This window comes from Rhinoraja longicauda, chromosome 36, assembly GCF_053455715.1.
Source record: "Rhinoraja longicauda isolate Sanriku21f chromosome 36, sRhiLon1.1, whole genome shotgun sequence".
Lineage (NCBI taxonomy): Eukaryota > Metazoa > Chordata > Chondrichthyes > Rajiformes > Arhynchobatidae > Rhinoraja > Rhinoraja longicauda.
The window spans coordinates 13,940,687-13,953,879 of NC_135988.1; the positions used below are offsets into that span (position 1 = coordinate 13,940,687).

Consider the following 13,193-nt stretch of genomic DNA (forward strand, 5'->3'; position numbering starts at 1 on the left):
ACACGCTCTCTCTACATCAGCGTTGCCTGGTCTACATGGTCGTTTCCAGCATTTTCTGTTTTTAACTTCACAAACAGGACCCCTTTTGCAGTCGTCCCCACAATGCAGCGACACACAGATTACAAGCGATTTAGAGGAAGGAACTGCAGATGCTGGTTTACACCGAAGATCGACACAAAATGCTGGAGTAACCCGGCGGTCCATAACTGACCCTGGTGAGACAAGGAACGCCGCAATGGTGAAATGCTTTGCGAGCTAAAGGTCACCCGATTCTTAAGCGTCTACAATTTATTCTAATAAGAGTATTTTCTGAAATACTCATACTGAAATGCATTTTTGTTGTTGTTGCATTTTTGGCACTCATTGTTGAATTACTCGCGTTACAGCCTTGACTCCAACATTCAAACGCAATGGAAGTAGTATCTAAACACATCGCTTTGATACAAAACATGTTCCACTTTAAGAAGGCAGCTCCTCCCGGGTATCTGACGCCATCAGACACCACAGCGCATATACACCAGCTCCTCCGAAATGTTTCCATCTCCGGGACGCTATCTGACCATTCGTTATTGCAATAGATACGTTTTAATGTCAGAAAAAAAGGAGAAATAACAGAAACTAAGGGCCAAAGGCTCACTAACCTTTGTTTTCGGGAGAGCAGAATCGGAAACATTGAGCATTGGCATCTCAGGTTAAATGTTGGGGTTTATTCTCAATGGTAAAAGATCAGAGGCAATTCTTCATGTAGCATTAAACAACGTATTTATTCTACGCGCTGCCCTTTCGGGCTCTCTGGTTTGACGTGAGGCATGGACGTGTAATGCCTATCTGTAAGTATACGAAGCTCTCTGCATTGTTATTATTTCATATATGGGCACAATTGCTGAACCAAGGGGTCTGTTTTATCAGTGAAACGGCTTTCTATTTACCGCCGTTGCAATATTGTGGCCCCAGCAGGGATTTCATCGTTAGTTCATTGTGTCAGGTTACTAAAGGTCCTATTTAAACGTGAATCCTCTGTATCGCTGAAATAACCCTCATCCATTGAATCACCAAGGGCATCTCTGTGCCTATCCTGCACAACACTGAGACCACCATGTTATAGTCATAAGCTGCTACATGAAAACATGGTGTAGGAGCCATTTATGTTTAGACTAGCTACTGTTGGCATATTATATTATTTTGTCTGGATATATCTTGCAGTATTATTTTGGACACTTGGCGGTCAGTAGATGCACAGGGTGGTGTACATATGTGGGCATAAGGGAGTGACAGACACAGGGAGGGAGAGCATACACTTATCACCAGACCTGGGCAGACCAACGACTGGACATACCTGAGACCTAGGACAGAGCAGCCAGCTACAACTTGTATGCGGAATAAAGTAAGCCCGGTATGTTCACTCCCTGTTTGTACAACTACTTCAATAAACAACCAATTAAACTGGAAATAACGACTGGAAGATCTGTTCTGCTGGGTCTGTGTACGGTCACCCCTACTCCCTGTGTAGCAATGGCGATTGGAAAATAAGTCACTGGAAAGTTGCCATTACACATGAAATTCGGCCCATTGAGTCCACACCACAGTGACACCAATCCTACACTAATGCCATATTATTTTCCCTACATTTCTATCAACTCCCCACCCTCCCCCGATCAAGATTCTACCACTCACCTACACTTTGGACAATCTTCAATAATGGATTATGCTACCAATCTGCTTGTATTTGGGATGCGGGAGGAAATGGGAACAGATGGGATCCCACATAATCACAAGGAATACGTGCAAATGCCACATAGACATCCGGATTGAGCCTGGGGCTACCAGGGAACCTCCTTGCCTGAGGTCATCCCTTATTTGTCCTGTTTTTGTCTAGTCTTCCAGTTTTACCACACTCTCCCTACCACAATAAGTCTGAAGAAGAGTCCTGACCTGAAACATCACCTATCCTTTTCCTCCAGAGATGCAGCCTGACCTGCTGCATTACTCCAGCATTTTACATCTGTCTTTAAAATGTGATCCTTGCCTTTTAGAGATCCTATGAGCAGGAAACAAAGACTGCCCTGGGAGAATGTTGGAGACCAGCACTCAGTCTCTGTAAACCTAAATGTACCAGGAGATTTGTTGCCACGGATCGATTAAAGCATCAGATGGATGGTGTGGAGGTTCATCCCAGTCAGCCGTATTCATCAACGCCATACCATCAACAATATGGTAGGAATGCTTCCTTCCTTAGCAACACTGGCTCAGAACTTGCATCATTGTCAAAGCACCTTGCAGTAATGTGCAAGGTCCTGTTCAAACATTGCTTTAATCTCAGGAATCTATCCTTTTGATGCTCGTAAAAGTTATTTTGTGTCATTTAAAAAGAAAAGATGAGGAATGTTCTTGAGGCGAGATGATTGGTAAATCTCCAGTACATGTATTGTTAAAAAAAGCAAGGTGCTGGAGGATCTCGGCATGTCAGACAGCATTTGAGCTTAGTTTATTGTCAGGTACAGTGAAAAGCTTTTGTTGTGTGCTAACCAGTCTGCGGAAAGACAATAAATGATTCTGAGCATCTGTGGATCCACAGGGAGAGTCAATGTTTTGGAAATCATCCTACCACAACCAGAGAGCAGTGCTGAATTGCTATTTACCTGTTTGGTGACCCTCAGACTATCCTTGATTAGACTTTGCTGGCTTTACCTTGCACTAAACGTTATTCCCGTATCTATACACTGTAAATGGCTCGATTACAATCATGTATTGTCTTTTTGCTGACTGGATAGCGTGCAACAAAAGCTTTTCACTGTACCTCGGTACACGTGACAATAAACTAAACTCAACTGAACTGAACTGGGTGAAGCAGGAGCTGACAAGTGATAGGTGGAGCGGCAAGTCTGAAGAAGGGTATCGACCCGAAACATCCCACATTCCTTCTCTCCAGAGATGCTGTCTGACCCGCTGAGTTACTCCAACATTTTGTGTCTACCTAAGTGATAGGTGGATACAGGTGAGGAGGGATTGAAGAACATGGCACTTGGCGATGGGTGGACACACATCTACAATACTTCTAAACAAAATGGTACTGGTACACATATCATTCCTTGCCATTGGTGTCTATCACGGATCATTGTCCTATATGCGATTCAAGGGCCGATACCTAATTTAGTCAATAAATCTTATTTTTTAAAGTTCAGTAAAAAAAATTTGTAATATTAAACTTTTTACAAATTTTAAAATGTAGTTTAAAAAACTTTTTAGGGTTGCTAGAACACTACCAGCATGAACTGTCACAAAAACGTTTATACAATGCCTTCTTAACATATAAGAAAGCATTCTAGATATGTGTCCGTTCCTTGCTATATATTTATATAGAGTGTGTATGTATATATGTGTGTATACATACATGCATGTGTGTATGTATGTTATGCATAATTATGGGGAGGTAAGATTCAATGACAATTTTGCATTCATCACACGGACATAAACTCAGGGAAAAATATAATCTATACATAAATTACACATATCTTCTGCAAGACAGTAAAGAAAAAGACAGCAAAACAAAACCAAGTCAGCAGTGCAAAATATCTGATTAGATGATAACTCCATGGTAGTGTGAGAGGTCCAGAATGTTTGAAGACAGGGTTAGGGTTGTGCAGGTTAAGAACCTGATAATTGTATTAAAGCTTCTGTTCCTCAACCTGGCGGTGTTGGACTTCAGGCTTCTCTACGTTCTGCCGGACAGAAGCAGTGAGAAGAGGACGAGACACTGTGCATTACACCAGAAGATACATGTAATTTTCCTCTGTAACTCTGTGGGCTTCCTTGGACACGCTAGAGGCAGGAAACATGTTCCCAATGTTGGGGGAGTCCAGAACAAGGGGCCACAGTTTAAGAATAAGGGGTAGGCCATTTAGAACTGAGATGAGGAAAAACGTTTTCAGTCAGAGAGTTGTGAATCTGTGGAATTCTCTGCCTCAGAAGGCAGTGGAGGCCAATTCTCTGAATGCATTCAAGAGAGAGCTAGATAGAGCTCTTAAGGATAACGGAGTCAGGGGGTATGGGGAGAAGGCAGGAACGGGGTACTGATTGAGAATGATCAGCCATGATCACATTGAATGGCGGTGCTGGCTCGAAGGGCCGAATGGCCTCCTCCTGCACCTATTGTCTATTGTCTATTGACTGTTTTAAAAAAATTTTTTTTAATATTTTTTATTTTTGAAAAGCATATGTACAAATAGAAATAAGAAAAAACACATTTGTTACAAAGTTCTTACATAGCTTCAATTTTTAAATTTTTGAAGAGAGAAAGTAAAAATAAAAATAAAAAACTATAAACTTGGGGAGAGAGAATAAGAGGGTTAAAAAAAAGGATCTAACAATAAAAATTAAAGGGAGTAGATCCGGGAGACAATAACCACAGTTGTACATCCAACCCCTAACTCAAGTTTCAACTTTTAATTTAAATTTTTTATTTTAGTCCTGTGCCAAACCCATTTACTTTTCTAAAAATTCAATAAATGGAGACCATATTTTTAAAAATAACTCAGGTTTGTCGATTAAGGCAAACCTTATTTTTTCCAAATGCAGGGTCTCTGTCATTTCCGTAGTCCACATTTTAATTGTGGGGGTTATTGGTTTTTTCCAAAATTTAAGTATTAATTTTTTCGCAGTTATTAGACTGTAATCAAGAAAATGTTCCTGACTTACTGTAAAATTTGTAGTATGTTCTGATAATCCTAATATAATTAATTTTGGTTCCATATCTAATTTTTTATTAATAACTTTAGAAACTATTTTAAAAATCTCCAACCAGAAGTTTTGCATTTTTATACAAGTTACGAAAATATGAGTTAAATTAGCTTCTTGAAATTGACATTTATCACAAATAGGAGAGATACTAGGAAAAATCCTATTTAATTTCGTCTTCGAATAATGTAATCTATGTATTATTTTAAATTGTATTAAGGAATGTCTAGTATTCAATGAACATTGATGTATATGTATATGTCTATTGACTGTTACGGTTTCCTCCCACATCCCAATGATATGTGGTTTGTTCGATTAACTGGCCACTGTAAATGACAACGAGTGTGTCGGTGAGTGGTAGAATCTTAGGGGAGTGGATGTGAATGTTGGGAGAATAAAATAGGATTACTGTAAAGTTAATGTCAGCAGGCTCTTAAAGTTGGCACTGATTTGGTGGGCCAAAATAAATTTGTTTTTTCCATGCTGCATAACTGAGTGATCTGTGTAACTTTGACTCAAAAATAGTAAAGAAACTTCATGACGTAATTAAGACAAATAATGAAATTCACAGCGTTTACTGTACATGAACATATTTAGAACATGCATTATCATTGGAATTCCAATTTGGAAAGATGGTGAGATGTAACACTGATCATCTGGATGAGAAGAGACCTGTTTGTCATGCTTGGAATTCCAATTGCTGGCATGCTTAGTATTCTGATCCCACACATCGTGAATGACTGCTCACTGTGGCTTTTCCCTGGTGGCATCAAGGCTATCCACCCAGAAACTGATGCTGCCCTGGCCTGGATGTCTACCCTTGACCTACAACTTTAGGCTGTGCACGCCATACTCAAGAAGCAGAAGAAGAAGAAGAAGAAGAAGAAGAAGAAGAAGACAGTAGAAACAAACCCCATTTCAGAGACTGGTGGTCTTGCAAAGTTATACCATGATAAAATTAACTTGATTTCAATTTTACAGCAGGGGTGGGGGAGTGCCACGCAATCTTTGAAACCATTTTGTTTTTATTTTGCAGAGAATCATCCACCAACCTCTCCAAACAAATGCAACTGGTCAATTCACACAACTTCGAAATGTGATGTCAATTCTAATTGCCTAGATTACGATGGTGCTCCTACTGCCCCTTGCTCTTCCAATGGTCTACCCAATCCTCTCCACTTATCGAGCAGCACCATGCCCACTTCATATTCCAGACCACCTAAAATCCCCAGTCAAGGGCAGCATCTGAACTATGGTTTTCAGCCAATACACCAGAGCTTCCCACCACAGCCAGACAGTAAGTGTTTGATCATCTTAAATTAAGGGTGATGTTTATTCAAAAGTTCCGTCTCTGTGGAGCTCACAGAACAAGATCAGAAGTTGGAGGCCAATTTAAAGTAGATCATTAGTGTGGGTGTTTATGAACTTAGTGGCAAGTTAGGGGCGGCACGGTGGCGCAGCGGTAGAGTTGCTGCCTTACAGTGCTTGAAGCGCCAGAGACCCGGGTTTGATGCCAACTGTGGGTGCTGTCTGTACGGAGTTTGTATGTTCTCTCCGTGACCCTGTGGGTTTTTCTCCGAGATCTTCAGTTTAAATGGAATTAATTTTGAACAGCTTCCTGATTTGAGCAGTGTTTTCTTTTGAGACGTTTGAGTGGCTATAAATGTTTCCTGGTTTTGTTCCCTGGTACATTGTGGGCATGTGGTAATTACTTTATAGAGTTTACAGGCCTGCCGTAAGCATGTTTATATCCAGGGTGATGTGCTCTTACGGTGAGGTTGGGTCTTTGGTTATTGTGATGTTTTATGGAATGTTACTAATCTAAAATGATATATTACTTTAAGGCATTTAATCTCAATGAGGTTTATTGAGAAACTATGAATGTCAAATGCATTGGTTTATTGGGGCAGCACAAATGGCAAAGCTGTCTCTTCATGCCTCCAGAGACCTTGTGCGCTATTTCAAAAAAAAAAAGATAAAAAAAAAAGATTTTTTAGAGATACAGCGCGGAAACAGGCCCTTCGGCCCACCGAGTCCGTGCCGACCTGCACATTAACACTATCCTACACACACTAGGGACAATTTTTACATTTACCCAGTCAATTAACCTACATACCTGTACGTCTTTGGAGTGTGGGAGGAAACCGAAGATCTCGGAGAAAACCCACGCAGGTCACGGGGAGAACGTACAAACTCCGTACAGACGGCGCCCGCGGTCAGGATTGAACCTGAGTCTCCGGCGCAGCATTCGCTGTAAGGCAGCAACTCTACCGCTGCGCCACCGTGCCGCATGGGTTTCCTTCAGTTGATTTGGTTTCCTCCCACAATCCAAAACTGCTTGGGTCGGTAGACTTATTGGCCACTATAAATTGCCCTCTAGTTTGTTGGTGAGTTATGGCATTGGGGACAGTTAATGATTATAAAATGGGGTTAGTGTAAATGAGTGGTCGATGCCCAATGCAGATTCAGTTTCCACACAGCATTACATCATTAAAGGCAGACGTCTGGTAATCCATTCGGAAATTCTGAATCTACATTTTTTATTTCCTAGCATGGTAAAAATCAAATACCAGAGGGCATAATTGTAAGGTGAGAGGAGAAAATTTTGAAGGAGATGTGTAGGGCAAGTTCTTTTGACAAGAGTGAGTGAGCTGCCATGGATGGTGGTGAAGGCAGATATGATTATCACATTTAAGAGACTATTGGATAGGCACATGGGGGAATGGAGACATATGGATTATGTGGCAGGCAGATCAGTGTTGATCTTGGCATCATGTTCAGCACAGGCATTGAGGGTTGATGGGCCTGTTCCTGTGCATACTGTTCTATGTTCTGCAGTGGATGTTTTGAACCACCAAGTGGGATAATGCAGTTTGTAGATTCAATGCACTGTTTTCTTTTTCAACAACTTCCCTTCCTCAGGTTCTCAAACGCCAAGTCACAAACTGTACGGTCCTTTCCACACTGGAGCAGGAGAGGATGCAGTTCATTCAGACTCGGCAGCTGAACCTGTAAGTAGATCTCTTGTGAGCCAGTGGACTTGGAACTTTGGGTCTCCTCAACATGGCAGCTTTAACCCTAACCACATTACTCTGATGCGGGCAGTCACATTAAGAGTAACTCTAAAACCAGTTGGGGTGAGGATGAAATAGTTGCTGAAGGGTTGGAACCTTACTTTGCCCACTCCAACTGATACCTTCGTCAAGATGTTGGGAGGCCTTGATGAGAAAATTAACCCAAATAGTAAAAAAGAATGTGTAGGAGGGAACTGCAGAACTGCAGATGCTGGTTTACACCGAGGAAAGACACAAAATGCTGGAGTAACTCAGCGGGACAGGCAGCATCTCTGGATAGAAGGGAATGGGTGACGTTTCAGGTTGAGATCATTCTTCAGACTGAGAGTCAGGGGAGAGGGAGACACAGAGATATGGAAGGGTAAGGAGTGAAGATGAGAGATCAAAGGGGACATAGATTCAGGAAAATGTAGAATAGATCATTGTTCGCTAGGGGAAGGTGACAATGGAATAAATGGATTTAAGATATAAGGCACTGAAGATCTCATTGAATGGCAGAACACACTCAAAGGCAGGAGCGGTCTTACATTTCAATGTTCCTATAATCTGAAAAAATTGTATCCCTCATGCAAAATAAGTTGTATTATAGGGGTTGAATCCTGAAATCTATCATATCATGACTATTTTCAGAAATTGTGGCAGAAGTTTTAACTTGATTTTGCTCTCACGGACATAAAGTCACAGAGGCCTTCTGCACATGGATTATAAACGGATGTTGTGTCTTTGATTTCAAAGAGCCGTCACTCGGGATCACTTGAGGAATCAGGAAATGGGATGAATCCGGATCTAATTCCCAATCCGGTAAGTAGTCCTTCCTCCATTTAGTAGAATGCAAACATTGTTGCTGTTACGAACATCTCTCTGTCAAACGTATGTAGAGCCATTTCTACCATCGACAGTTCTCCTCGTCACTAGCTGAGGGGAAAGTTTACGTATGCACTGGGTGTTGACGAACAGCCTAGGGTAGAAGTGTTTAGAAATTATCTTGGAGAGCTCATTTTATGCCTTATGAGGGGGGGGGGGGAGGTTGGGGGGGGGGGGGGGGGAGGGAGGGAGGGTGCAGAAGTGAGCATTGGATGAAGATAAAGGTGCAGCCTGTAGATTCCTGAAGATGAGGTCACACACCTGAACAACCTGGTCACAGTTTAAGGATAAGGGGGAAGTCTTTTAGGATCGAGATGAGAACGTTTTTTTTCACACAGAGAGTGGTGAATCTGTGGAATTCTCTGCCACAGAAGGTAGTTGAGGCCAGTTCATTGGCTATATTTAAGAGGGAGTTAGATGTGGCCCTTGTGGTTAAAGGGATCAAGGGGTATGGAGAGAAGGCAGGTACGGGATACTGAGTTGGATGATCAGCCATGATCATATTGAATGGCGGTGCAGGCTCGAAGGGCCGAATGGCCTACTCCTGCACCTATTTTCTATGTTTCTATGTAACCCTGAGATAATTTAAACTGCTTCCATTGTTACAGGAAATAATGTTCATGGAACTGACATTCACCACTACCTCCAAAGCATGTATCTGTAAGACTTCCTTTCCCACTGTAAATACAGGACAACTTTCCTCTTTCCATTCCCTCCACAGATGCTACCCGACCCGCTGGGTTCCTCCAGCACTTTTTTTCCAGCATTTGTATCAGTTTCTTGTGTCACAATTTCCCTATCATTGACCCACAGGGAAAATCAATGTTTATTTTCCCTATGGGGACGAAAAGATAGAATTCCTGATGGCAAAGGATTAATCTGGTACAATTGGAATCCAACCAGTGAAAGATTCAACTCGATTGGCTTTTCCAATCCATGTTGTGTTCTCTGTATATAATGGATCATCTTACCAAATAGATGGGAGGCCTGGTTCCAATGCACAAGAATGTAATGGAACAGCACCTCATATTTCGCTTGGGTAGCTTACACCCCAGTGGTATGAACATTGACTTCTCGAACTTCAAATAGCCCTTGCTTTCCCTCTCTATCCCCTCCCCTTTCCCAGTTCTCCCACCGGTCTTACTGTCCCCGACTACATTCTATCTTTGTCCCGCCCACTCCCCTGACATCAGTCTGAAGAAGGGTCTCGACCCGCAACGTCACCCATTCCTTCTCTCCAGAGAAGCAGCCAGGCCCGCTGAGTTACTCCAGCATTTTGTGCCTACCTTCGATTTAAACCAGCATCTGCAGTTCTTTCCTACACAATGTAATGTCCTTGTTGCTTTATAGGTTCAGGTGGCAGAGAATGATAAGGAATTATGGGAGTCTCAGGTATTCTGTACTGACACAAGAGGACAATTGCCTCCGTTGAGCACAACAAACGTCAGAGTGGAAGATCAAGGTAAATAGTACACCAACTAGTTGACCTCCACTGAAGAATGTTCAGTGAAGGCTAAGAGTCACGCAACCAAGTAAATGAAAGGAAAGCCACAAATATTTTAAAGGGAGTGCATTAAGGGAGGAAGTTTATGCACAGGCATAAATCTGTGCAGCGTGAAGAACAGTTCAACAAAGCAATAAAGTAAATAAGATGCTAGATATCGGAAATATACTGTAGAATTATGGTGATTAGTTTACTTTAGAGATACGGCGCGGAAACAGGCCCTTCGGCCCACCGTGTCTGCGCCGCCCAGCGATCCCCGCACACTAACACTATCCTACACCCTAGGGACAATTTTTACATTTACCAAGCCAATTAACCGACAAACCTGTACGTCTTTGGAGTGTGGGAGGAAACCGAAGATCTCGGAGAAAACCCACGCAGGTCACGGGGAGAACGTACAAACTCCGTACAGACAGCACCCGTAGTCGGGATTGAACCCGGGTCTCCGGCGCTGCATTCGCTGTAAGGCACCAACTCTATCACTGCGCCACCATGCCACCCTGCGATCCAATATAGAAATTTAATGTAGTTCCAACTTAAGTTTTGGAAACAAAGTGCTGGAGTAGCTCAAAATGTCAGGCAGCATCTCTGGAGAACGTGGATAGGTGACATTTTGGGGTCATGACTTTCTTCAGTCTAAACCCGAAATGTCACCTATCCATGTTCTCCAGCGATGCTGCCTGACCTACTGTGTTACTCCAGCACTTTGTGTCTTCTTTTGTAAATCTTGTGTAAATCAGCATCTGCAGTTTCTTGTATCTTCTAAAGTATTTTGTCATCGCTGATGAGTACATGAAAAGTATTGGCCACTGGATTTACTCGCCTCTGAACATTCAGCTCCACTGAGGAATCATTTAGAATATAGACACAAAATGCTGAAGTAACAAAAAGTAGACACAAAATGCTTCTTCACACTGAAGAAGGATCTTGACCCGAAACGTCACCCATTCCTTCTCTCCAGAGATGCTACCTGTCCTGCAGAGTTATTCCAGCGTTTTGTGTCTATCTTTGGTTTCAACCAGCATCTGCAGTTCCTTCCTACACATTCAGAATACATTGCAGTGTTTTCCTGCAAACTACCAATCCGGACATCTTTAATTGAAGTCTTATGTCTTGATGCTGTCAAAGATGCAATATAATGTTTATTCTCTGATCGAGGTTTCAGAGCTCAGCCATCATCTTGACGAAGGTATCAGTTGGAGTGGGCAAAGTAAGGTTCCAACCCTTCAGCATCATCGGGTCAGGCAGCATCTCTGGAGAAAAATAATAGGTGACGTCAAAGAGCATGAAGAAAGGTTCCAATTGTAACGTCACATATTAGTTTTCTCCGGAGATGCTGCCTGACCCGCTGGGATACTCCAGCATTTTGTGTCTATCTTCGGTTAAACTGGCATCTGCAGTTCCATCCTATATCTTCTTCATCATTGTCTGAGGTATGATCAGACACGCTGTGGACAGTTACAGTTTGAAACCTGCACGCAGGAAAAATACCACATAGTTGGACTTACTGGAGAGTTGCTATTATACACGAAGATTTACAGTAGCATGGGCCAGTGCCTGAAGTAGAATACAAGGGAGGGATCAGGAAGAGACTACAGCAGCTGGTCAATGAACTAACGTACTTCAATCACTTGAACAGGGTGGCACGCTGGTGCAGTGGTAGATTTGCTGCCTTACAGCGCTTACAATGCCAGAGACCCGGGTTCGATCCTGGCTACGGGTCTGTACGGAGTTTGTACGTTCTCCCTGTGACTGCGTGAGTTTTCTCCTAAGAACTTCGGTTTCCACCCACACGTCTAAAGATGGACAGGTTTGTAGGTTAATTGGCTTGGTATGAATGTAAAAATTGGCCCTAGTGTAGGATAGTGTTAATTTGCGGGGATCGCTGGTCGGTGCGGACTCAGTGGGCCAAAGGGCCTGTTTCCGCGCCGTATCTCTAAACTAAACTAAACATGATGCCCAAGCTACATTGTACTGTGCAGTAACCTCCCAGTCTCCCTGGGGCTAAGGTACCACCGAACCTCTACGCCCAGATCCTGTGGCGGTTATAGTTTTGTAAACCGTGTTTTCTCCATTTTCTAGGTTTTGCAAGCCCCAGGTTTGTCCGCTGTACAACGTACACTTTCCCCTGCAGTCCGGAGATGGCCAAACTCTCCCATCTTCCTCTTGCTGCTGTCGTGAAACCTCTTGCTACTCTACCAGAAGGAGAGGTGAGGCCTCTTGTCTTCCCTGGAACAGGCTCTGCGATATCAATTCTCACGTCCTTCAGCATCACCATTGGTATGCTAAGCGTTGAAGGGTGGACAGGCTATTCTGACTGGTTTGTCGGATGTATTTTTGGGAGGAGCTATGGTTTGGTCGCTGAACAATCTGAACAATCTGAGCAAGCAGTCTCAATGAAGGTTTTGAAGAAAGTTGATTTGGGGATGTGGTTAATTCTGGAGCCTCTGAAACTCAGTGGAACCAAGTTACACCAACTGAAGCAAAGGCTAGAAAATAAAACACAACAGCACATGAACAGGCCTTTCAGCTCACACTGCCTGTGCCGAACATGAGGCCAAGATCAACTTTCATCTGCCCACACATAATCTATATCCCTCCATTCCCTGCATATCCATGTGCCTATCCAAAAGTCTCAAATGCCTCTATCCTATCTGGTTCCACCATCACCCTTGGCTGTATGTAAACAAAACTTTTCCTTTAAACTTTGCCCCTCTCACAAAGCTATACCCTTTAGTATTTGATATTTACATCCTGGGAAAAAAATTCTGTCTATCTATGCCTCTCATAATTTTGTATACTTATATCTGGTCTCACAACCTGTAGCATTCCAGAGAAAACAATCCAAGTGTGTCCAACGTCTAGAAATACAGAAACATAGAAACGTAGAAAATAGGTGCAGGAGCAGGCTATTCAGCCCTTCGAGCCAGCACCACCACTCAATATGATCATGGCTGATCATCCAAAATCAGTACCCCCTTTCTGGCTTTTTCCCCATATCCCTTGATTCCGTTAGG

At 42.7% G+C, this 13,193-nt stretch overlaps 1 protein-coding gene across 1 annotated transcript in view; it reads left to right on the plus strand.

The window, feature by feature from the left end:
* Positions 1-351: 351 nt before the first annotated feature.
* LOC144610319 (protein transport protein Sec24C-like) overlaps positions 352-13,193 on the plus strand; it is a 36,384-nt gene continuing 23,542 nt past the window's right edge. The window contains exons 1-7 of the mRNA XM_078428930.1: positions 352-830; positions 2,034-2,214; positions 5,771-6,031; positions 7,657-7,745; positions 8,544-8,609; positions 10,023-10,134; positions 12,259-12,386. Coding sequence (XP_078285056.1) covers positions 2,151-2,214; positions 5,771-6,031; positions 7,657-7,745; positions 8,544-8,609; positions 10,023-10,134; positions 12,259-12,386 — 720 coding nt within the window. The 5' untranslated portion in view covers positions 352-830; positions 2,034-2,150. The remainder of the gene's footprint in view (positions 831-2,033; positions 2,215-5,770; positions 6,032-7,656; positions 7,746-8,543; positions 8,610-10,022; positions 10,135-12,258; positions 12,387-13,193) is intronic.